Raw genomic sequence first — 26,275 nt, forward strand, 5'->3', positions numbered from 1 at the left:
TCAGTGGAGGAATGAGGATATACTCTCAGAGACCTAGAGTTTCCATTCTCTCACACAGAATGGCCTTTCTTGGTTTTGGGCTTAATAGCTCATTAAAAACAAGCCTGAAAGCCGGGACTTGAAAGACGGTGACAGCCCTCAGGAAAACCCTTCATCTTCTTAATGAAGGGGAGCTGGGCCCAGGCATCCCTTGACTTCTGGCTTTCATCTAAGCACTTGCTTTAGCACACAGGGTACCAGTCGGCTGACCCTGGCAATGTCCTCCCACTTGTCAGCCATGCTCTGTAGTGCCCTCTGCTGTCCCTTTCCGGAGGAAACACAGCGGCGGTTTTCAGAGTAGGACCCCCTGCCTCCCCATGACTGTGTGTGTCTCCAGCAGCTCTGTGAGAACAGCCGATGCTTCATTTTCGTGAAATCTTGAGTTCTCCACCCTGTTCTCCCAAACAGTGAACTTCACCATCTATCCATTCCCCTGGGGAAATATTACACACCAGAGTGATGAGTTCATTCATTTTCCTACCAATATGTAGTGTGGAGGGACAGTAGGGAAGCCGATTAGGGCTGGTTGTTCTTTGGTTCTCATTTGCAAGCACTCATATGAGCCTGAATTTATTGGATCTAGCTAATCACCTAAAGAGTGAATGGAATTTCAACTATATTCATTAGTCCACTAAATAGAAATATACTGAGAATAGGTTAGAATATAGCTAACGTTTTTTTGACTCTATAAGTATCATAGAACCTAGACTTTGGAAGAATTTACTTTATTCTTCCATTCCCCCTAATCCCATTTCATGGTTTAGATCATTATTATTAGGCTGAGGTTATTAATTCCCATTCTACAAATGGTTATGCAGCTGATGCACTTAGAAAGGGGCTTCCAACCCAGCTCTGACTCCATTCTTCTCCACATGGCTTCTCCTTGAGAAGTAAGAGATTGTGTTGATCCAATCACACTCTTGTATTTGCCTCTCCTTGTGACCAGGTCTCACATGTTTGTGAGGCAGCCAGTAGGCTTTAATGAGACAGCCTGAGCTTGCATGAAGATGGTGAAACCTAACTTCAGACAAGTGACGGATTCATAGTTGGTGGTACTCCCACCAACCTTTTAGACTCAGTGCATTTTGAAGGGACTTTATAAAGCATCATGCAGTGTACAACATCTCTGGCAGATGCTCACTGATTTTCTGTTAGGACACTCCTAGTGATAGGATCTGTACCTCAGCAGTGGCCCACCCACTTCTTTGACAAAATACAGGAGTAATGCTCTCATGGTAAAGAATTCAACGTCTTTAACACACCCCACTTTTGGAGTTGATCAGCTCCGCCATGGATTTGGAAGTGGGGGATGTTTTTAGGGTGATTTGCTTGGGGTGGGTCCTACTCGAGCTCCACTTGACCCAGCAGCCTCTCTCTACTGCAGCAAAGAGATGTGTGACCAGCAGAATGCCTTCACCATGTGTCCCCTGTGCGACAAGTCCTGTGATTACTGGAACCTCAGCTCAGCCTGTGGTACGGCAAAGGCAAGCCACCTGTTTGACAACCCTGCCACCGTCTTCTTCTCCATCTTCATGGCTCTATGGGGTAAGTGGTTATCATGAACCTTGCTTATTTTGGTGATACCTTTAAATGGGTACAGTGACCATGCTCTAAAGCCCATATCCTTTGATTTATGCCCTTTAGTATTTAGTCCTCATACCTCAAGAAGTATTTTAGGGACAATAGCTTTTTCTCTTTTACTTCTATGTGTGAATAGAACTAGGAATATCCTCCTTGGCTTTATATATTTTTTAAAAACATAGAGGATATTAATCTTGTGCTAATCTCATGTATGCTTTATTCAGAATTTGAACCAATGCAAATCCCTAGCACACCCATAAGGCACTCCAGGTATATCTGCTAAGATGTGTAAAGTCACAGATAGTCACTATAACACTCAGAGTGGTGGGGTGACTGCTATGGCCACAGAGTTCGCTGGTGGTGAAGGTGGGCCCAAATCTGATCTCCTGACTCCAGGTTCTGTGCAATTTCCGGGACACCATGAGTGCAGACGGTGGAGATTTTACTTAATGCCAGAGTAGTGTTTTCAGTATTTCCACCAAAGGGATTTGTGAAGGAGAGAACAGATAGTTCCTTCATTTTCCTTCTTCTCCCTTTACCCCCAGAGTATTAGGGTAATAAACTTTCTCTGGCCGTAGTCATCTGACCATAAACACACACACACACACTCTCTCTCTCTTTCTATTCACAAACTGGAATGGAATAACCTAGAATAATAACCCCTGTGGTAACTGGACATTTCCAAGGAGACACACCCACATGTATCATACAAGGAACAAAGTCTACATGTTTCAGCCCATCTTGAGTAGTCACCTGACTTTCACTTTTTACTCATCATTGGATATGCAGGCCCTTAGTTTCCCCATTGGATCACAGAACAGCAGGGCCGTGATCCCACTGCAGAGGATGCTTGATTATCACTGACTCCATGGGGTCGGGAGGACATGCCAGGATGAGACCATGAGTCACACATTCCTGAAAGTGTGAAGAAGAGAGAGGGAGAGGGAGAGGTCTGTTCTCAGTAGTGCTGGGAGTACTAATACAAGCTTTCTCTGTTCCCAGAAGGGACCTCTCCTTGGGTGGAGATAGAACCAGACTGGAAAGACTGCCATATTACTAGGCCACCAAGGAACATTTCCAGGGGACACTCTCTTCTCTGTTCCCTAGGGGAATAGCCACTGCCCAGGGACACATGGAAGTAGTCAGCCCACAGAAATAGGGGCAGGGAGTAGGAGGAGGTGGCACTGGTCACCATAGGGCCCTGGAATTGTTCACAGGAGGGCTTCAGTAGAACCAGCTGAAGCTGAAGCTTGTTGCCTGGGAGTCTTAGGCAGCAGCTCTGTGTCTCCTTGTCAAGCAGGGCATCTCATGATTACCCTCAAATCCACTGGAACTGATTTGAATCCAGAATACATATTCAGTGTTTGATATATTGCAATCCTAATTCCCATTCATTTGTCTGAAGAGATTCCCATGACTGAGTAGCTAAAGCTTAATAACGCTGGGTCCATGATCCCTTATGGACTTTCCTGGGGTGTGTAATTCCTTGTTGTAGAGAAACTTGATTTTCAGTTGTACTTGACCACTCTCAAGCCCCAACAACTACCTCTTCTCTTTCCTCAAAGCTGTAATTAACAGATGCCTCCTGCCCCCTGGGATCTGCGATAATTTACTGCCCCCACCCCTGCCCCTCTCACTCCCCCTCATGGGGTAGCTCAGGAAAAGCATGAAGGGTGGGATGTGTCAGAGCTTCCTGGCATAGCGTGGGGTTCAGTTGTGTTTTTTAACAGCCTGGCCGTGTTTATGTGATTGTGTATTTGGTTGCAGTAGTCAAGAGCTGCTGGACACGGTTGCCTGCAAATTATGATTAAAAATAGTAGTACTGCCTCTCATTACCATGATTATTATGATCAGTGGTGCTGTGCTGGGTGGGCCTGGGCTGGGGCCCAGTCTGCCAGGAGGAAGGCTGGGAGAAGTGGTTCTTCGCAGAGAGACTACCTGTCAGTTGCGCAGGAGTGGGGGTACATGGAGGGTGGTAGTCAGCAGGGCCTGGGTCTGTGGAGTCTTCAGGCCCAGGTCCTCTGTGGTTCCACTTCAGACTCCAGGGAACTTTGGAAAGCGAGTGAAGCCTTATTGAAAAGGGAAGTAAAGGGCCAGGGTTTCTGAACTCCGTTCTGAATAGAAGTTAAGGGCATTGACTTAGGGGCCAGGCGGTCCTAGATGCGTGTCTCAGTCCTGCTCCTTACCAGCTGGGGATCCATGGCAAGAAGACAGTGTGGATCTAGCTCCGTGTCACAAAAGTCAGCACTCTTAACCAAGATGCCATGTACCTGGGGCAAAGTTCTTAACCTTTGGGCATCATCGTGCTCATCTGTGAGATGGGTGAAGGAATACCCACCCCCACGGTGCTCTTGGGACAAGTGAATGAGATATGGGTGCAGAGCACTTAGCATGGTGCCTGGCAGAGAATATACACCAGGAGCTGTGGGCTGCTCTTCCTCATTATGATGGGCCTCCCTTGTCCTCATGAATCCTCTGCAGTGACTTCTTTGCCCCTCTCATCTGTTCCCATGCTCTGACTTCTCTTCTTCATAGAGATTGCAGTCAGGAAGCACTGTGGATCGTGCTGTATGCGGAGCCCTCCTCAGGTGCTGAGAAGAGCATAGGAAAAGGAGGGACACCCTCCTCCCCACCTTATTCCCAGAGCATCCCCAGGCCAGTGCCAGTGTTGGGAGGTCAGGATGCACTTAAATGAAAAAGCCGCAAATCCAAGGGAGAAACCCTGCGAATCTGTGCACTGTAACATAGTGCCAAGTAAAACATGGAGCTTTTAGCAAATGCACATTCAGCCGGTCTGTAGGTGTTTATTCTGCTTAGTTCTGTGCTGTGCCCAAGGCAAACAGGCAGCTAAGAGCTGAGGAAGTTTACAGTCCCATTATAGAAACACTGCAGACCTGAGTCGCAGCCAACAGGGCAGTGCGGCATGTGGCGAAGGGTGCCCAGGCTTTTCCTGTGGGTGGTGTCCCGGGGGGTGGCCTCAGGGAGTGTCACTTCCCTTCTTTTCCAGGGCACCAGACCCTAAGGACAGTTGGAGCATGGAGGAGAGGGCGACCCCAGCAGAGTGGGTCAGGAAAGGATGAGGGTAGCCTGTGGAGGGTAGCATAGGGGCACAGGACAGTTTGCGTGAGTTGGGGATGAGGAGGGCAGCGAGGAGGTGACCTTAGCAGCAATGCAGGTGTGAGGTTGTATGTTGGCAGACTGAGGGAATGGATTTAGACAGATGGGTCGGGCCACATACACAAGGTCCCCCCATCCAGAGAGAAGAACTTACACAATAAGGAGCCATTGAAAGTCTAGATGGGGGAGTGTTGGCATCCTCCCCCTCCCAGCCCCTTCTTCACTGCCCAAATGCCATTGTTCTTCAAGACTCGGCTCAGATGGCTTCTCTGGCAGCCAGCACACTCCCTCTGCTGCATGCCCACAGCTCCTTACGGTGTCATTCTTAAGGCCCTGAGCACTTCATGCCTCATATTGTAGCTATTTACAGTCTTTCCCTATAGACTGTCGACAGTTTGAGAGCAAAATCCACATTAGATTCACCTAATCTCTCTGATGATGTCTAGAATGGTGTTTTGCATATTACAGATACCTTAGTTGGGCCCAGTTCTTTTTGCAGGATTGGAAGTTTATTCCAGCTTGCTCAAAGAACAAGAGAGGTGTTATAAGAAAACCAGAAGCAAGCTCCTGGATGCAGGTAATGAAAGGGAGCCAGGCCTCTGGGGGACTGGAGCTAGAGGAGCTCTCTGAAATCTTGGCCCTTTCTCCTTTCAGGTGCTGCATGGTTCATCCCAATTCTGCTTCTCTTTGTATCTCTTAGTTCCAGTTTTCAAAAGAGAGGACCGTATGGTCCATCAGCAGGCTCTGGATGAGGTGTTCAGTACTGGTGTAATGAGCCTCTGCTGTCGAGTGGAGGGTGCTGGTTCTCCTTGGAGCATGTTGGGCGGCCCTTCAAGGGGCTGAGGGTGGAGCAGGCAGACTGACTGGCATGTGGGTATGGGAGGCACTCAGCAGCTACTTGCTAAACAAATGGAAGCCTGGGTGAATGCCCCTAGGGGGGAATACTCTTGTCGGCCACATGCCACTGGGCTTGGAAGGCTGAGACACTGAAGTCAGGTGGTACATAACCTCAGGACAGGATAGCTGGGGCCCAGAGAAGGGATGTGGTACTGGAGACAGAAAGAAAGATGGGAGGGCGCCTGGGTGGCTCAGTCGTTAGGCATCTGCCTTCAGCTCAGGTCATGATCCCAGGGTCCTGGGATCGAGTCCCACATCGCGCTCCCTGCTTGGCGGGAAGCCTGCTTCTCCCTCTCCCATTCTTCCTGCTTGTGTTCCCTCTCTCACTGTTAAAAAATAAACAAAAAATCTTTAAAAAAAAAAAGAAAGAAAGATGGGAGAAAATGAGTGAGAACTCTGAGGAAGGTGCAGGAAGAAAGAATGTATGTGTAGGGAAGATGAGCTTTGTCAAAAAAGACTATAGATCCTTCCATACTTGTTTTCTTCATCTTTCCATCCTTCCTTCATTTCTTGAGATCACTGTTTGCCCTCTTCTCAAAACCTAGAAATGGGGAGGGGTGCATGCATCTGTGTGTGCTGGTGTGTCTCCTTTACGTGTATCTATTGGGCTCTTAAAGGATGTGCAATAGTTTGAGCAGTTCCAGCTAGAAGTAGGAGGAAGGGAATAAATGCTTTAAAGAGAGTCCCTAAATTTGAAATCTCAGGTTTATCCTCCACCTCCATTGGTGAACCCAAAGGGTACTCAAAATCCACTCTTTAATAGAATTTTTTCTTTCTCTTTAAGCTACCATGTTTCTTGAAAACTGGAAGAGATTACAGATGCGGCTGGGCTACTTCTGGGACCTGACTGGTATAGAAGAGGAAGAAGTGAGTTCCCTTGCATACTTCTCTGGGTCCTTGCTTGGTTTCACCCTGCAAATAGATCTTCATGAGTGAGATGACCACTTACATTTGCTGTCACATCAGGCAGTCCCTGGCTTCATGGTCTTAATCATGGTTGATATGCACTCTTCTCTTGAGACATTGGACCTGATGGGCAGTCAGATGTCCTAGGGACCCTCTCTGGAAAAAGAGATGGCACAAGAGAAAAGCCTTTGTGGTACCTCCCATTTCATGGGTACATGAAGCCAGAGAGTAGGACTCACTCTCATGTAACCCAGAGCATGCATCTGTCAGAATGCCTCTGTAAGCCTGCTGAGGGTGAAGGGAGAGGTATGGGTGCCAGATGCTGATTGCCTTTGATGCGTGTGGAAGAAGAAAGAACCACTGAACTATTACAGTGTAAGCCAGTACAGCATGGGTGAAACTAGAGGATGAGCTAAGGGCAAAGGGTAGGTTCTTCTAGAAGGTTCTTCTCTAGTTTTATGGACAGATGATATTTGAAGGTTGAAAACAAATCAGCCTTCCCTCTGGGCTCTTATGAGAACTAGGGCCCCAGTCCTGATGTTGGTGAGCTGGCAATGAGTAGTGAGTGCATGGTTGCTCACAGTTCTTATCTATTCCCACTTGCCACCACTGACTGAAGAGTAGATGTGAATATTGGATAGGGGCTCCTGGTAGTGTGGACATTGTCGATGAGGTGCTGGGGACAGTGTCTAGAAAGACCAGGAGGTACTTGCATTTGCCTGAGGACTCACTTGCAAAGGCTGGCCACAAGCATAGTGGCGGCTACATGGAAAGCATGCCTTTTCTGGATTCTCCCACAGTAACTGATGTGCTTCGTCTTAGCCTGGGGATCGCTGGCTTTGTGGCCCTGATGTTTTATGGCCAAACAAGGAAATCCCCAATTTAGGCTTGTTCTCAAGCCTGTGTGGCTCCACATGTCTGTCTTATGGTGTCATTTCTTCTCCTTGATGCTCTAATTGAGCAGGGGGGCATTCCATCCCCAAGCATTGAGTGCGTGTGCTCATTGTGTTCCAGGCCTGTGCATTAAACGTATGCCTGGAGACTAACGGTATCATGGGTTCTGTGGCAGATCAGAGAACGTCCACATGGATTCTACCTTCAGGGAGGATACAAATTAAGAGGATAAGCATAATAATGAAGGCAATTGCATTTCTTGGGAATTAATGGCCAAATGAGTGCTTCCAATAGAAAGTGCTATAGAAGTGGGACTGTAGGGGTGATCTGGTTGGGACATCCTTGTCCTATGGGTTCCATTTGCTTTAGCAAAGAGAGAGAGAGAAAGAGAGTTGTGGCTGGGTGTGGAGAAGCAGGAGCCCTTGCTCTCCTAATGCAGGGCCTAGCATGTCTCCCAAGAAGAGAAGAAGACACATCGTGACATCCAAGCCTGCATGGGGCCAGAGATGAGCTAAGTGTGTCTGCTAAGGAGAGCTGAGGAAGCCAGCAAGTCTCTGCTGGAGAGGAGGTGTAAACACACTCACACAGAGAAAGCGATCGGTTATGACTTGAGGCCCTCAAGAATCTCAGTCACAGGCCCCTGGCAGGGCTGGCAGGATAATCCATTTTGTTTCTATAGCCAGGTTTCCTGTTTTCTAATTAACCCAGAGATCAGTGGTAAGTTCACGGGTAGTACATGATTTCAGGAACTCGTGTGTAGGCTGGGAGTGGTCTGGCCAAGACTGGTTTACCTGTGCCACAAGGAGAGGTTCCTTATGGGCTCTGGTCACTCCTGATGGGTCAGGTGACTGCAAGGCGGCTTGCTTCTACAGCATGGTTGGTGTGCCCTGGGTCAGGCATGGTTGAGACGAAGGGAGGACAGCCTTGTCTTTTCCTTTAATGTACTTATATTTCGAAGTAGGATATTAAATGCACTTTAAATTCAGTTCAATCTGAAGAGTCTCTGAGCATCTCCAAAGGATTCCATTCGGCTAGGGTGCTTTCTGGTCTCTAAATATTTAGAATACGATGGTGAATATGTGAGAGAAATTTCTTCTGGCTAAAGTAGCCAGGAAGGGTTGAACGAGTGGGGTGCCTCAAGTTCAGGTTGTAAGCCAGGGAGAAGTGGTAGGATGCTGGAGACGGTTTTCTTTCAGGGTAGGGAAGGACATGCACAACCAAATCCAAGCTCCACTTCCTGGGTCCGTGTGGCCCCTGCCTAAGGGGGTCTTCGTGTGGAACCAGGAGGGCCATCTCGAGGGACTTACTAAACGACTCTTTGGATCCTGTTCTTGCTGAAGGGATGCCTGCCAGACCTCCAGAGTCTTTTGCTCTGAAGTGGGACAATCTTCAGCTCAGTGGGCCTCACTTGCCTGATTAGCTTCTGTCAGTCAGGCCCCAGGTGTTCCTCCTAGAGGGTGCCCTTGTCTGAACATAGATGTCCTCCCCTCCATCTCTCTCCCATCTCTTGTCTTTCATATCAAGCTTTAGGTGTCCTACATAGCTTTCTATCACACAGGAAGCAAAATCCTCTACCTCCCTTTCTGACAGTACATGTCATTCTCCTCCTTGCTCAGACCTTCCAGCCACATAGACCTTCAGTCTCTTCCTAGCTCATTCTAGTCTTTGCACTGGCTGTTCCCTCTGCTTAGAATGTTCCAATCTCCACATGGCCTATCCCTTCTTGGCTTTTCCATCCCAGCCAAAACATTACCCTCCTCAGACAGGCCTTCCCTGAATCCCCATTTGGAAGCAGCCATCCTGTTTTATTTCTTCTGTTGTTCTTATCCCTAGCTGCTGGTTTCTTACTTCTCCCTGGCTTACAACCTGAACTTGAGGCACCCCACTCGTTCAACCCTTCCTGGCTACTTTAGCCAGAAGAAATTTCTCTCACATATTCACCATCGTATTCTAAATATTTAGAGACCAGAAAGCACCCTAGCCGAATGGACTCCTTTGGAGATGCTCAGAGACTCTTCAGATTGAACTGAATTTAAAGTGCATTTAATATCCTAGTTCGAAATATAAGTAATATATAAGAAAATATAATATCCTAGTTCGAAATATCACCTGACTCTCAGGTGATACATTGTGTGGGCTTTTCCAAGTTTCTTTTTTTTTTTTTTAAAGATTTTATTTATTTATTTGAGAGAGAGAATGAGAGACAGAGAGCACGAGAGGGAAGAGGGTCAGAGGGAGAAGCAGACCCCCCTGCTGAGCAGGGAGCCCGATGTGGGACTCGATCCCGGGACTCCAGGATCATGACCTGAGCCGAAGGCAGTCGCTTAACCAACTGAGCCACCCAGGCGCCCTCCAAGTTTCTTACTTGTGTGTTTGTTTGCTTATTGTCACCTTCCTCCACTTAAAGATAAGCTCAAGCTCCACTGTGGCCTCAGAGCCTGGAAAAAAGTGTAGAGCGCAGTAGGAGCTTGAAAACTCTTCGATGAAGACATTTATTGAATGAATCTCTGGGTTTACCTCTTTAGATCAGAGAAGGCTGGTCCTGAGCTGGCCTGGGGACTTCCTTTAGCCGGCTCCTGAGGAGACCAACCAGGTAGAAGTAGCTTTGGGAAGTATTTCTCAGAGTCTAGATGGGAGGGGATATGTATTTGTGATTATTTTGCATCAGACCACCAATCCAGAGAGGCTGTGTATGAGAAACATCAGGAATAAGGAGGACCCGCCCGAGGCTGGGTACACTGGAGCAGCCCACACAGGGGCTGGATTCTGCTCTGACCAGGAGCTCAGTTGTCCAGCTCCCTGCCTTTGAGGAATTCTGTAACCTCACCCGACCTTCTTGGCCACAAACAGATAGATCCTTGTCTGACCTGCTTCAGCTGGAATGCAGAACAGCCTAAGACTCTGTTTTGAGAGTCTTGGACTCCTGTTTATGTGGCAAGAATGCTCAACTTGTTCTAAACAGGTGAGGGGTTCTGAATGGTGGCCCAGCGTGGGGTGAGGTGGGCCAGCCACAACTAGAGGGATGCGAGGACACATCTCTGTGTGATGTCATGGCATGTCTTTGGAAAGTCAGAGGCAGGTCAAGAGCAGCCTCCTAGTCAGTAGGGAGAGTTCCTCAGCCCTTTTGCAGGGTATGAAAGGTAGAAACAACTTTAGCTTGAGGGGGTTTAGAATCCACATTATGGTACTCACCAAAAAGATATTGCTATATTTTTTTTAATGAAAATCTTGCATGGAAATAATATAAATGAAAAGTGACCGGATTTCAGGGGCCATGGAGGACAACTTCAAACCAAATTTCTCAAAGTATTCCTATAGGATGTTCATTGTTGGAGGCAAAAGGATTTTTGCAAGAAATAGTGGGTTTAAAAACATTAAGCAAGTGTCTTCAAAGTAGAACTTTTCAGAGCTTCTAATATGCTCATTGTGACTCTCAGGTGATACATTGTGTGGGCTTTTCCAATCTCTTAACCACTGGTATCCTTTTTTACCTACAACTCTTTTAGTACACACATTAGGAAATGATGTGTTGGAGAATGGATGAAGGTGAGAGACAAAATCAGTGAGCTTCACAAGCATTTAGAGATTTCTGGGTGCTACATGGTGCTAATTAAGACAGATTAGGTTGCAGACCCTCATATTGATATAAAAAGACTCACATGAAAACAGCTAGGAAATAATAAAAGAAAAATACATAATTAAGAACTGCATGTGCTATAAGCTATAAAATTCTAGGCTACTCGAGAGGGAGGAGACTCCACCAGGTATGCCATAGCAGGAAGTTGTGGAAGGGGTGGGGCTGATGCATCTTTGGAGATTGGCAGTGATGGGATGACTTAAAACCCTTGAATAGCATCACCTCCTGTTCTATTGGTTATGTTTATAAGCCACATGCATGGTTTTTCCTCTCCAGTATCATGACATGTACTGGGAAAGCCAAAGACTGGTCAAGAGCCTAGCTTATTAGCTTTTGGAAACTCTGATGTGTGAGCAGTGGTAAAGAAATGTGTGTTCTCTGAGTCAACTGTGAGCCAGCGCCTGAATCCTTGCCTACCTAGGAGTTATCGATAAATGCTACAGGAGGAACATGAAATCCTCACACCTGTAGGTATTCGTCCTTGGATGCTGCAGGGAAAACCTGCCAATGAGACCAGGTGTACACTGTTAAATTCTCTTTGAAGTAAGTCATGCATTTTCCTGCTTCAGCATCTGCATTGATTTGACCGTAGTCCTCTTGATTAGTTAGGTGCTCTTTCCTGTGCCTGGTGACTCACTATTCACGTTTGTATTGCTGAATGGCTCAGTAATATCTCTTGAGTATTGGTGTACTTGCCAATGAGTTACTCACCTAGGCTGTACAGGAAACAGGTTCAGGCAAGTGAGTTTTAAGATTCCCTGTGGCTATCTTTAACTTTGATGTTTATTGGTTGCCATTTTAGCTTTCAGAATAATGGAGCAGGAAGAAGTTTTGTCGTTGCCCTAACTCCCAGCTGTGGGGCACATCTGTTTCTCTAGCTGGGATTTGGCTCACTGAAACTTACAGTTTGAGGTATGAGGATAGTTAGGATGACCAGACGCTTCTGTTTGTATCAGTTGCCCAGTTAACGTTTCCTCTCTCCTTTCTCAACACCGGTCCCATCCCCAGGAACGTGCACAGGTTTGGTTTTCAGTGTGGTAACAACTGTTGTGTGTCCCCTCTCTCTCCTGCACATTGTGTTTCTGGTCTAGACTCCTTGTGATCGTGTGTGGTGTAACAGTTCATGTCTAATAGCATTTGATCCTAAGTCCTGACTATTGTACTTGTGGTGTCTGGTTATAACCCATAGGCCAGGGTCACTCTTCTGCCTGTTTACTAACTATGCATTGACTCTTGGGTTTTAGGAACACTCCCGGCCTGAGTATGAAACCAAAGTTCGAGAGAAAATGTTGAAGGCAAGTGGCAAGTCGGTTGTCCAGAAATTGGGTACCAATATGACAGAGAATGAAGAAGAGGTAAGATGCGGGCACTTGCTGCTCGCTGTCTCCTTTATTTCTTAAGATCCTGTTGTCATCTCATTTGGAGTGCCTTCATGGACAGAGACTAGACTGGGAGATGGGGTTGATGGGAATGGGACAGGAGGGAATGATTCATGACACTTCCTGTTGACCTGCACTCAGAGTTTATGGGGAGCAGGGTTTTGCCGTAACTTGATTTATCTCTCTTTCCTGGGTGGCAGTGTCTAGACAAAATGGGAGAGCAGGTTGGAGAAGAAAGAAAGAAACAGTTTCTGGGCCAGTTCCTCCAGACTCCATCACCTAAATATCTAATAACGATACTATACCAACTAGCACGAGGGCAGATAACCTTTGTCGAATGCTTGCTCCAGGCTAGATGCTGTTCTCAGTGCATTATATTATTTTATTCTCACAATAAATTTAGGAGGCTGGCACTCTTGTTAGGTAAATGAAAACTAATGAAAAAAGTTATGTTCATAGCTTAAGTCAGTTGCCAGAGGTCACCCAGCCCGTAAATGGTGAGTGGATCTGGGATTGCAACCCCAGTCCATCTCTGACAGTCAGTGCATCTAACCAATATGCAATACTGCCCTTCCAGTGCAAAGAAGGAGTCCAAGCAAGAAATGGATCTTCAGGCTGGCAGAGGCAAATTCATGCCTATGCTCACTTGAGCTACTCATAGAATGTTCCTTATATTTCATTTTATCTGGGTGGGCCTTCACAAGTAGGAATGTGATGGTGAGCATGTCTTCTAAGTCCTATTTCTGAGTTTTAGGGTGGCATTCAGACATTAAAACAGAGCTTCAGAATCTGTGCTGTGATCTGTAAATACTCATAACGTGCGTGAGCCGGGGGTACGGAGTGGGGGGCTCCTCTTTGGCACCGCCTGTCTCCTCTGAGCGCCACCCGGCTTTGAAACCAAGTGTGTGTGTGTGTGTGTGTGTGTGTGTGTGTTTATGTCTTTCCTAATCTGGCTCCTGAAAAAAAATCAACAAGATTGGAAATCTGTTGTTTTTGCATGTGTCTTTTCTCCATCTTGGATTTGAATTCAAATTTCATTTAATTTTACATTCTTAAAGTTGGAACCATTCATGTTAACATGCAAATTTATTCAAGCACCAAAACAGAAGAATGTGGTGTTTTTGAGCCCAGAACATTGGCTTTTTTTCTTCTTTCTCTCTCTCTCTCTTTTTTTTTTCTCTTAAAGAAAACAGGACTTAAACAGAAGAGAAGGAGGGTGGCCCTCTGAGTTTTTTTTTTTTTTTTTCTCTAGACGAAAAGTAAGTCCAAGACCACCAATTATTCGGGGAAATAATGAATTCATTCTTAGGAAAGCCTAATCATCACCACCACCCTCATTAGAAAGCAAGCATTCTGTGTTCTGTCAGCTTCGGCAACTCCAGGCAACCTTCTTTCTCCACCCCAGAGCAATATACAATGGATAATTTTATGGAAATCACATGTAACTTTTATTGACCACTGACTCATTTAATTTTAATTCCATAGACGGGAATGCCAAGGAGCTGGAATTGCGTACATTGAAGCTGTGGTTCTAATATAAATTTTGCTTGGATTTATATGCATGATAGGTCACATAACTTTCAGGAACCATGAATAATTGAAAAACATCTGAATGCATTATGAATGATACATATGTTTATGTTTTAGCATTCAACATCTATTTCCATTACACTGTCTAGAATCCAAAGCTCAAAGCATCTAATGTCTTATGGGCACTGGGGAGAAAATGACCTTCCCAGTTGAGCAGTGCAAGATGAAAATGGCCTGGAATTTGATTGTCAACATCCTTCTTGTGTTCCCTCCATTCTGTTAATACTGTAAATATTCTGTTCTTGCTGTAAATCTAGCCAAAGGTGGGAGATGATGGGAGGAGCACATGTTGCTATCTGATGGGAGGGATGCTGCTCTTGCCTCTGGGAAGAGTTGAGGTCAATGCCTATGGCATAACATGGCTCTGGGGGCACCCTCATGTGTGGGATATCTAGGAAAGGCACCTTCTGCTGGGGAATAGACAGGGACTAAGACCCAAAGTCTAGCTGGTGGTCTTGGATATACGTCTTTCATCATCTTGGCTCTGCCTTCACTGTGACCTTCATGCTGCATATCCCCACCTCTCCTGACTTTCCTTCCTTGTAGATGATTATCTACCATTTATTGAGACCCAGATCCATATGGGAATTTGCCAAAGATCACATAACTTGTGGGGAAGCTGGTAGTCAAACTCAGCTTCACTTGATCCCCAAGGCCCATTGCTCTTATATATTTTTTTAAGTTTGAAGGTACCGAGCCCATTTTTAAAAACAGCTCAGACCATAAAATTCACCCTTTTAAAATCTACAATTCATTAGTTTTTGGTATATTCGCAGATTTATGCAGCCATTTCCATCATCTAAGTTTAAAGTATTTTTATCACTCCCAAAAGAAATCTTCTACCCAGCACTTACCAAGCTCTGGGAAACAATTATCTACTTTTCGTTTCTATGGATTTACCTATTCTGGACTTTCATGTCAGTGGAATCATACAAAATGTGGTATTTATCTTCTTTCATTTGGCAAAATATTCTCATGATTCATCCATGTTTTAGCTACATCGGTACTTAATTCTTTTTTATTGCCAAATAATGTTCCATATTGTGGATATACTTCATTTATGACTTGATGGACATCTGGATGGCTTCTACTTTTTGGCTATTATGAATAATGGTGCTATGAATATTTGTGTACAAGTTTTTGTGTGGATGTATGTTTTCATTTCTCTTGGATATATACATAAGAGTAGAATTACTGGGTCTCATGGTAGCTGCATATTTAATACTTTGAAGAACTGCCGTACTATTTCCCAAAGTAACCATGCCATTTTACATTATTATTTTTTAAAGATTTATTTATTTATTTTAGAGAGAGAGAGAGAGAGAGAGCGTGAGTGCATGCATGAGCGCACAGGGATGGAGGAGGGGCAGAGGGAGAGGGAGAGAGAGAATCTGAAGCAGACTCCCCACTGAGCATGGATCCTGATGTGAGGCTCGATCTCATGACCCTGAGATCATGACCTGAGCCAAAACCAAGAGTGGGATGCTCAACCAACTGAGCCACCCAGGCACCCCCCATTTTACATTCTAACCAAACAATGTATGAGGGCACCAGTTTCTCCACATCTTGGCAACACTTGCTGTTACCTTTTTTATTTTATCCATCTTAGTTGTGTGAAGTGGCATTTCATTGTGGTTCTTTTTAGCATATCCCTAATGACTAATGGTGTTGAACATCTTTTCATGTGCTTATTGGTTATTTGTATGCCTTCTTTGGAAAAGTGCCTATTTAGATTCTGTGCTCATTTTTTAAATTGTTTTTTTATGATTGTGTAATAAGAGTTATTTAGATAATCTGAATACCTATCCCTTATATGATATGATTTACAAATATTTTCTCCCATTTATGGATTATTTTTTTCATTTTATTGATATAATTCAAAGCTCAAAAGTTTTTTGTTGTAATTCAACTTGTATGTATTTCCTTTTGTCACTTGTGCTTTTGTGTCATATCTAAGAAACCATTGCCTAGTTCAGTGTCATAGAGATAGACTCCTAGGTTTTCTTCTAAGAGATTTATGGTGTTAACTCTTACATTTTAGGTGCATGATCCGTTTTGAATTGATTTTTCTGTATGATGTAACTAAGGGGTCCAAATTCTTTTTTTTTTTTTTTTTTGCATGTAGATATTCAATTGTCCTAGGACCCTTAGTTGAAAGACTGTTTTCCCCATTGAATTATATTGACACCCTCATCAAAAATCTATTTACCATAAATGTAAGAGTTTATTTCTGGACACTCTGTTCTATTCCATTAATCTATATATCTGTCCTTATACCAGTGCCACATTGTCTTAATTACTACCCCTGTGTAATGAGGTTTGAAATTGGGAATGTAACTTTGACTTTGTGCTTCTTTTTCAAAATTGTTTTGACAATTCTGGGTGTCTTGCATTTCCATATGAATTTCATGACCAGCTTGTCAATTTCTGCAAAAAAACCAAGCTAGGATTTTTGATAGGGATTGAGTTGAATCTGTAGATTAATTTAGGAAGTATTTAAAGTCTTATAATCTATGAACATGGTATATCTTTTTATTTAGATCTTTTTTAGTTTCTTTCAACAGTGTTTTATATTTTCAGTGTACAAGTCTTTTACATATTTTGTTGAATTTGTTTATAAGTATTTTATTCCTTTTGATGCTATTGCAAATGTAATTGTTTTCTTAATTTCAATTTTTCATTGTTCATTGTGAGCATATAGAAATACAATTGATTTTTTTAAAAAGATTTATTTATTTATTTTAGAGAGAGAGAGAGCATGCCAGTGAGCACAGGAAGGGGCAGAGGGCAAGGGAGAGAGAAACTCCAACAGACTCTTCTTTGAGCTTGGAGCCTGACACGGGCCTCAATCCCATGACCCTGAGATCATGACCTGAGCCGAAACCAAGAGTCAGACGCTCAACCAACTGTGCCACCTATGGGCCCCTTGATTTTTTTGTATATTGACTTTGTATCCCATAGCTTTGCTGAACTCATTTTTTAATTCTAATAGTTTTTAGTGAATTCCTTAGGATTTTCTATTTATAAAATCATGTCATCTGTGAATAGAGATAGTTTTATATCTTCCTTCCCCAATCTGGATGCATTTTATTTCTTTCTCTCCCTCTCTCTCTCTCTCTCTCCTTTTTTTCCAGCTAATTGCCCTGACTAGAATCTCTTGTACAATGTTGAATAGAAGTGATGAGAGCAGACTTTCTTGTCTTGTTCTTGATCTTAGGAGAAGAAAAAAATTAGCCTTTCACTGTTAAGTATGATGTTAGCTGTGGCCAGTTGCTTTTTTTTCTCTCTTTATAAGGCTTCCCAGAGAACAATTTACATCACATCAACATGATACTGATATGAAACATTCTGTATTGTAATGAGGTGGTAACTACATGTCCACATTGGGGAGGAACAATACGGTATGTCCCAAGGTTGGCAGGGTCATGGTACTCTCATCAGGTAGCTGAAGTTTTCTCTGGGCCTCTTCTGCTTCAGGGGTCATATTAGGAGAGTGGATTATAGCCTCTGCAGTTCTGAAAGTTGGTGACTTTCTTTATTTATGTGAGAGATGATGTTGGTCATTAGCCCAGAACTTTGGGGCATAGACTGTCTCTTATTTGTCTTAGATGTTGTTAATTTGGATATTCTTACAACTATTTTTCTTATATATGCCTTTTAAAAAAGTTTTTATTTAAATTCCAGTTAGTTAATTTACAGTATAATATTAGTTTCAAGTGTACAATATAGTGATTCAACACTTCCATGCAATACCTGATGCTCATCACAACAAGTGCACTCCTTAATCCCCATCACATACTTAACCCATCCCCCCACCCACCTCCCCTCTGTAACCATCAGTTTGTTCTCTGTAAAGAATCTGTTTCTTGGTTTGCCTCTTCCTCTCTCTCTCTCTCTTTCTCTCTTTCTCTCTTTTTTTTTTTTTTTTTTTTTACCATTTTGCTCATTTGTTTTGTTTCTTAAATTCCACATATGAATGAAATCATATGGTATCTGTCTTTCTCTGGCTGACTTACTTCACTTAGTGTAATACTGTGTAGCTCCATCCATGTCATTGCAAATGGCAAGGCTTCATTCTTTTTGATGGCTGAGTGATATTCCATTGCATATATACACCACATCTTTATCCATTTATCAGTCGATGGACATGTGGGCTGTTTCCATAATTTGGCTATTGTAGATAATGTTGCTATAAACATCAGGATACATGTATACCTTTGAATTAGTATTTTTGTATCCTTTGGGTAAATACCTTGTAGTGCAATTGCTAGATCATAGGGTGGTTCTATTTTTAACTTTTTGAAGAACCTCCATACTGTTTTTCAGAGTGGCTGCACCAGTTTGCATTCCCACCAACAGTGCAAAAGGGTTCCTTTTTCTCCACATCCTCACCAACGCTTGTTGTTTCTTCCATTTTTTATTTTAGCCTTTCTGACAGGTATGAAGTGACATTCATTGTAGTTTTGATTTGTATTTCCTTGATGATCAGTGATGTTAAGCATCTTTTCATGTCTGTTGGCCATTTGTATGTCTTCTTTGGAAAAATGTCTATTCATGTCTTTTGCCCATTTTTAATTGGTGTATTCATTTTGGGGATGTTGACTTTTATAAATTCTTTTTTTTTTTAATGATTAAAGAAGGCTTATTCCAGAAATATGAGTACGGTTTAGTATTTAAGTCCATTAATAGAATTTATCATATTAATAGATCTTTTTTTTTATTATGTTATGTTAGTCACCATACAATACATCATTAGTTTTTGATGTGGTGATCCATGATCCATTGTTTTCGTATAATACCCAGTGTTCCATGCAGTATGTGCCCTCCTTAATACCCATCCTCGGGCTAACCCATCCCCCCAAGGCCCTCCCCTCCAAAACCCTGTTTGTTTCTCAGAGTCCATGGTCTCTCATGATTCATCTCTCCCTCCGAGTCCCCTCTTCATTTTACCCTTCCTTCTCCTAATGTCCTCCATGCTATTCCTTATGTTCCACAAATAAGTGAAACCATATGATAATTGACTTTCTCTGCTTGACTTATTTCACTTAGCATAATCTCCTCCAGTTCCATCCATGTTGATGTAAAAGTGGGGTATTCATCCTTTCTGATGGCTGAGTAATATTCCATTGTATATATGGACCACATCTTCTTTATCCATTCATCTGTTGAAGGGCATCTTGGCTCTTTCCACAGTTTGGCTATTGCAGACATTGCTGCTATGAACATTGGGGTGCATATGGCCCTTCTTTTCACTACATCTGTGTCTTTGGGGTAAATACCCAGGAGTGCAATTGCTGGGTCATAGGGTAGCTCTATTTTTAAATTTTTGAGGCACCTGCACACTGTTTTCCAAAGTGGCTGTACCAACTTGCATTCCCACCAACAGTGTAAGAGGGTTCCCTATCTCCACAACCTCTCCAACATTTGTTGTTTCTTTCCCTGTCCATTTTTGCCATTCTAACTGGCGTAAGGTGGTATCTCAATGTGGTTTTGATTTGAATTTCCTTGATGGCTAATGATGATGAACATTTTTTCATGTGTCTGTTAGCCATTTGTATGTCTTCTTCAGAGAAGTGTCTTTTCATATCTTCTGCCCACTTTTTGACTTGATTATTTGTTTTTTGGGTTTTGAGTTTGAGAAGTTCTTTATAGATCTTGGTTACCAGCCCTTTATCTGTAGTGTCATTTGCAAATATCTTCTCCCATTCTGTGGGTTGCCTCTTTGTTTTGTTGACTGTTTCCTTTGCTGTGCAGAAGCTTTTTATCTTGATGAAGTCCCAAAAGTTCATTTTTGCTTTTGTTTCACTTGCCTTTGGAGATGTATCTTGAAAGAAGTTGCTGTGGCCGATGTCAAAGAGGTTACTGCCTATGTTCTCCTCTAGGATTTTGATGGGTTCCTGTCTCACATTGAGGTCTTTCATCCACTTTGAGTTTATCTTTGTGAATGGTGTTAGAGAATGGTCCAGTTTCATTCTTCTGCATGTGGCTGTCCAATTTTCCCAGCACCATTTATTGAAGAGACTGTCTTTTTTCCATTGCATGTTTTTTCCTGCTTTGACAAAGATTATTTGACCATAGAGTTGAGGGTCCATATCTGGGTTCTCTATTCTATTCCCTTGGTCTATATGTCTGTTTTTGTGCCAGTACCATGCTGTCTTGGTGATCACAGCTTTGTAATATAGCTTGAAATCAGGCAACGTGGTGCTCCCAGCTTTGTTTTTTGTTTTCAACATATCCTTGGCGAATCGGAGTCTTTTCTGATTCCATACAAATTTTAGGATTGTTTGTTCCAGCACTTTGAAAAATGTCATTGGAATTTTGATCGGGATGGCATTGAAGGTATAGATTGCTCTGGGTAGCATAGACATTTTAACAGTGTTTCTTCTTCCGATCCATGAGCATGGAATATTTTTCCGTCTTTTTGTGTCTTCTTCAATTTCTTTTATGGGTGTTTTGTAGTTCCTAGAGTATAGATCCTTTACCTCTTTGGTTAGGTTTATTCCGAGGTATCTTATGGTTTTTGGTGCTATTGTAAATGGAATTGTTTCTCTAATTTCTCTTTCTACGGTTGCGTTGTTAGTGTATAAGAAAGCAACTGATTTCTGTGCATTGATTTTGTATCCTGCCACATTACTGAATTGCTGTATGAGTTCTAGTAATTTGGGGGTGGAGTCTTTTGGGTTTTCCACATAAAGTATCATGTCGTCTGCGAAAAGGGAGAGTTTGACTTCTTTGCCAATTTGAATACCTTTTATTTCTTTTTGTTGTCTGATTGCTGTTGCTAGGACTTCTAGTACTATGTTGAACAATAGTGGCGAGAGTGGGCATCCTTGTCGTCTTCCTGATCTTAAGGGAAAGGCTCTCAGCTTTTCCCCATTGAGGATGATATTCACTGTGGATTTTTCATAGATGGATTTTATGAACTTGAGGAATGTTCCCTCTATCCCTATACTCTGAAGAGTTTTAATCAGGAAAGGAACTTGTATTTTGTCAAATGCTTTTTCTGCATCAATTGAGAGGACCATATGGTTCTTCTCTCTCCTCTTATTAATGTGTTCTATCACATTAATTGATTTGCGAATGTTGAACCACCCTTGCATCCCGGGGATAAATCCCACTTGGTCATGGTGGATGATCCTTTTAATGTATTGTTGGATCCTATTAGCTAGGATTTTGTTGAGGATTTTGGAATCCATATTCATCAGGGATATCGGTCTGAAATTCTCCTTTTTGATGGGGTCTTTGCCTGGTTTGGGGATTAAGGTAATGCTAGCCTCATAGAATGAGTTTGGAAGTTTTCCTTCTGTTTCTGTTTTTTTGAAACAGCTTAAGTAGAATAGGTATTATTTCTTCTTTGAATGTTTGGTAGAATTCCCCAGGGAATCCATCAGGCCCTGGACTCTTGTTTTTTGGGAGGTTTTTGATCACTGCTTCAGTCTCGTTACCGGTTATTGGCCTATTCAGGCTGTCAATTTCTTCCTGTTTTAGTCTTGGCAGCTTATAGGTTTCCAGGAAGGCCTCCATTTCATGCAGATTGCTCAGTTTATTGGCATATAGTTGTTGATAATAATTTCTCATAATTGTTTCTATTTCCTTGGTGTTAGTCGTGATCTCTCCCCTTTCATTCATAGTTTTATTAATTTGGGTCCTTTCTCTTTTCTTTTGGATAAGTCTGGCCAGTGGTTTATCGATCTTATTAATTCTTTCAAAGAACCAACTTCTAGTTTCGTTGATCTGATCTACTGTGTTTCTGGTTTCTAATTCATTGATTTCTGCTCTAATTTTAATTATTTCTCTTCTAATGCGTGGCTTAGGCGTCGTTTGTTGCTTTTTCTCTAGTTCTTTAAGGTGTAGCGTTAGTTGGTGAATTCGGGATTTTTCTATTTTTTTGAGTGAGGCTTGGATGGCTATGTATTTCCCCCTTAGGACCGTCTTTGCAGTATCCCACAGGTTTTGATCCAATGTATTTTCATTTTCATTGATTTCCATGAATTGTTTAAGTTCTTCTTTGATTTCTTGGTTGACCCAAACATTCTTGAGCAGACTGGTCTTTAGCTTCCAAGTGTTTGAATTTCTGCCACATTTTTTCTTGTGATTGAGTTCCAGTTTTAAAGCATTGTGGTCTGAGAATATGCAGGGAATAATCTCAATCTTTTGGTATTGGTTGAGACCTGATTTGTGACCCAGTATGTGGTCTATTCTGGAGAAAGTTCCATGTGCGCTCGAGAAGAATGAGTATTCTGTTGTTTTAGGGTGAAATGTTCTGTAAATATCTATGAGGTCCATCTGGTCCAATGTATCATTCAAAGCTCTTGTTTCCTTGTTGATTTTCTGCTTAGATGATCTGTCCATTGCTGAGAGTGGAGTATTGAGGTCTCCTACAATTAACGTATTGTTATCAATATGACTCTTTATTTTGGTTAACAGTTGGCTTATGTAGATGGCTGCTCTCATGATGGGGGCATAGATATTTACAATTGTTAGGTCTTCTTGTTGGATAGACCCTTTAAGAATGATATAGTGTCCTTTTGTGTCTCTAATTACAGACTTTAGTTTAAAATCTAATTTGTCTGGGGCGCCTGGGTGGCTCAGATGGTTAAGCGTCTGCCTTCGGCTCAGGTCATGATCCCGGGGTCCTGGGATCAAGTCCCGCATCGGGCTCCCTGCTAGGCGGGGAGCCTGCTTCTCTCTCTGCCTCTGGCTCTCTCTCTCTCTCTCTGACTCTCATGAATAAATAAATAAATAAATAAATTTAAAATCTAATTTGTCTGATATAAGAATTGCTACCCCAGCTTTCTTTTGAGGTCCGCTGGCATGGAAGATAGATCTCCATCCCTTCACTTTTAGTCTGGATGTATCTTTAGGTTCAAAATGAGTCTCTTGTAGGCAGCATATGGATGGGTCCTGTCTTTTTATCCAATCTCAACCCTGTGCCGTTTTATGGGAGCGTTTAGGCCATTCACGTTGAGAGTGATTATTGAAAGATATGAATTTATTGTCATCTTGTTGCCTGTGAAGACCTTGTTTTTATAGATTGTCCCTGTAAATTTCTGTTGTATATCACTCTTGGGGTCTTTCTCCTTTTATAGAACCCCCCCTTAATGTTTCTTGCAGGGGGGTGCCTGGGTGGCTTAGTCGTTAAGCGTCTGCCTTCGGCTCAGGTCATGATCCCAGGGTCCTGGGATCGAGCCCTGCATCGGGCTCCCTGCTCGGCGGGAAGCCTGCTCCTCCCTCTCCCACTCCCCCTGCTTGTGTTCCCTCTCTCGCTGTGTCTCTCTCTGTCAAATAAATAAAATCTTTTAAAAAAAATATTTCTTGCAGGACCGGCTTAGTGGTCACATATTCTTTCAGTTTCTGCCGGTCGTGGAAGCTCTGCATCTCTCCATCCATTCTCAATGAAAGCCTTGCCAGATAAAGTATTCTTGGCTGCATGTTCTTCTCATTTAGTTTCCTGAATATGTCTTGCCAGGCCTTTCTGGCTTGCCAGGTCTCTGTGGATAGGTCTGACGTTATTCTGATGTTCCTCCCTCTGTACGTAAGGAATCTCTTCCCCCTAACTGCCCTTAAGATGGTTTCCTTGGTTCTAAGATTTGCAAGTTTTACTATTACATGCCGGGGTGTTGGCCTGTTTTCCTTGATCTTAGGAGGGGTCCTCTCTGCCTCTAGGACTCGAATGTTTGTTTCATTCCCCAGATTAGGGAAGTTCTCAGCTACGATTTGCTCAAATACATCTTCTAGTCCTCTCTCTCTCTCCACTGCCTCCAGGATTCCAATTATCCTGACATTGGAACGCTTCATGCTGTCACTTATTTCTCTGATTCTATTTTCATGGATTCTGAGTTGTTTTTCCCTGGCCTCCTCTTTTCCCTTTTTATCTATTATATTGTCTTCCAGGTCGCTTATTCCTTCTTCTGCCTCAGTTACCCTAGCTGTTAGATTATCTAGATTGGATTGGATCTCATTGATAGCATTTTTAAGTTCTGCCAGTTCAGCTTTCATTTCTGCCCTTAGAGACTCTATGTTGCCATTAATTGATTTCTCCATTCTAGCCATTGTCTTTACAATCGCTAGCCTGAATTCCATCTCCGACATCTTGGTTATATCTGCATCCATTTGTAAATCTGCAGCAGAAGTCATAATCTCTGAGTCTTTTCTATTTTGGGGGCTCCCCCTCCTAGTCATTCTGTTGATGGGTGTTTGAGGGAATGTATAGAGTCCAAATTATTGACCAGAACCCAAGCAAGATGTACCTGTTTTCTTGGGACCTTAGGGTTGCTGGCCTCTTGTTTTCCCAGCCTGTCTTCTGCAGGAGGGGCCTGCCGCGCTGTTACTCAGGCAACCCTGTTTGGGCGGAGTTGCCCTGCCCCCCTGTGGCGGGGGATGGGCTCAGCAGGAATCAGTTTTTGGGGCTTTTGTTCTCTGGCGGCTTTCCGCGTCTCTTCCGCTAGTCAGAGCAGAAGAGACCGTTTCCAGCCCTCTGCCTCAGAGCAGACAGACTGCAGTCTGTTCTTCAATGAGCTCTCCAGGCCACACCATCTCCGTTTCTGTCCGTGCTGCTATAAACTGGAGCGTCCTGGGTTGTGTGCCCCTCTGCAGTGCTCCCAGTCCTGCCTCCAGGTCGGGGCACGTCTCTGCCCTTTGTGCTTCTAAAACCACCAGCCGCTCCCAGTTCGGGCGCGTGCAACTCTGCTGCTCGGGGTTTCCGCCCCAGGGGGCTGCCCTAAAGTCCTTTCCCCACCACTACCGGTTTGGTTTGCGAGTCTGTGCCCATCCCCAGCGCGTGAGGCTGTCGCTCACTGGCAGTGTAGGATCCCCACAGCCAGGCACCCTCCCGCTGCCGTTTATCCTCTGATATCTGCCCACAGAATCACGGCTCCCCGCTTCGTACCTCAAAACCAACCGCCTGTGATATTCTGTTTGTAGAGATCCAGATCTTCTTACATCTCAGGCTGGTTTTGTGGGTGCTCAGAGTGGTCTGGTAGATATCCAGCTCAATTCCGGGGACCAGTTGAAATAGGGTCCCCTATTCCTCCGCCATCTTTCCTTCCCCTCAACTCACATAAATTCCTTATATATTTTGGATACTAACCCTTTATTGAATATGTCATTTGCAATTATCTTCTCCCATTCAGTAGGTTGCCTTTTAGTTTTGTTGATTGTTTCTTTCAGTGTGCAGAAGCTTTTTATTTTGATGAAGTTCCAGTAGTTTATTTTTGCTTTTGTTTCCCTTGTCTCAGGAGACATATCTAGAGGGAAGTTGCTATAGCTGATTTCAAAGAGGTTACTGCCTGTGTTTTCCTCTAGGATTTTTATGGTTTCAGGTCTTTCATCCATTTTACACCTTTTTTTGTATATGGTGTAAGAAAGTGGTCCAGTTTCATTCTTTTGCATGTTGCTGTCCAGTTTTGGCAACATCATTTGTTAAAGAGATTGTCTTTTTTTCTATTGGATGTTCTTTCCTGTTTTGTCAAAGATTAATTGACCATATAGTTGTGGGTTCATTTCTGGATTTTCTATTCTGTTCTATTGATGGCTGTGTTTATTTTTGTGCTGGTACCATACTGTCTTGATTGCTATAGCTTTGTACTATAACTTGAAGTCTGGAATTGTGATGCCTCCAGCTTTGCTTGTCTTTTTCAAGATTGCTTTGGCTATTTGGGATCTTATGTGGTTCCATATAAATTTTAGGATTGTTCTAGCTCTGTGAAAAATGCTGTTGGTATTTTGATAGGGATTGCATTAAATGTGTAGATTGCTTTGGGTAATACAGACATTTTAACAATATTTGTTCTTCCAGTCCATGAGCATGGAATGTTTTTCCATTTCTTTGTGTTTTTCAATTTCTTTCATAAGTGTTTTATAGTTTTCAGAGTACAGGTCTTTTACCTCTTTGGTTAGCTTTATTCCCGGGTTATCTTACAGTTTTTGGTGTAATTGTAAATGGGGTTGATACCTTAATTTCTCTTTCTGCTGTTTCATTATTGGTATATAGAAATGCAGCAGATTACTGTACATTGATTTTGTATCCTGCAACTCTACTGAATTTGTTAATTAGTTCTAGTAGTTTTTTGGTGGAGTCTTTTGGGTTTCCTATATAGGGTATCATGTCATCCACAAATAGTGAAAGTTTCACTAATTTCTTGCTGATTTGGATGTCTTTTTATTTCTTTTTGTTGTCTGATTGCTGTGGCTAGGACTTCCAGTACTATGTTAAATAATAATGGTGAGAGTGGAC

General features: G+C 43.1%; 1 protein-coding gene across 1 annotated transcript in view; it reads left to right on the forward strand.

Moving 5' to 3' along the window:
- The window catches only part of ANO2 (anoctamin 2), a 361,482-nt gene that overhangs the window by 180,148 nt on the left and 155,059 nt on the right, over positions 1-26,275 (forward strand). The window contains exons 14-16 of the mRNA XM_035027854.1: positions 1,424-1,584; positions 6,419-6,501; positions 12,316-12,426. Of these exons, the coding sequence (XP_034883745.1) occupies positions 1,424-1,584; positions 6,419-6,501; positions 12,316-12,426 (355 nt within the window). The remainder of the gene's footprint in view (positions 1-1,423; positions 1,585-6,418; positions 6,502-12,315; positions 12,427-26,275) is intronic.

This window comes from Mirounga leonina, unplaced genomic scaffold (genome assembly GCF_011800145.1).
Source record: "Mirounga leonina isolate KUSES-001 unplaced genomic scaffold, KU_Mleo_1.0 Mir_201, whole genome shotgun sequence".
Classification (NCBI taxonomy): domain Eukaryota; kingdom Metazoa; phylum Chordata; class Mammalia; order Carnivora; family Phocidae; genus Mirounga; species Mirounga leonina.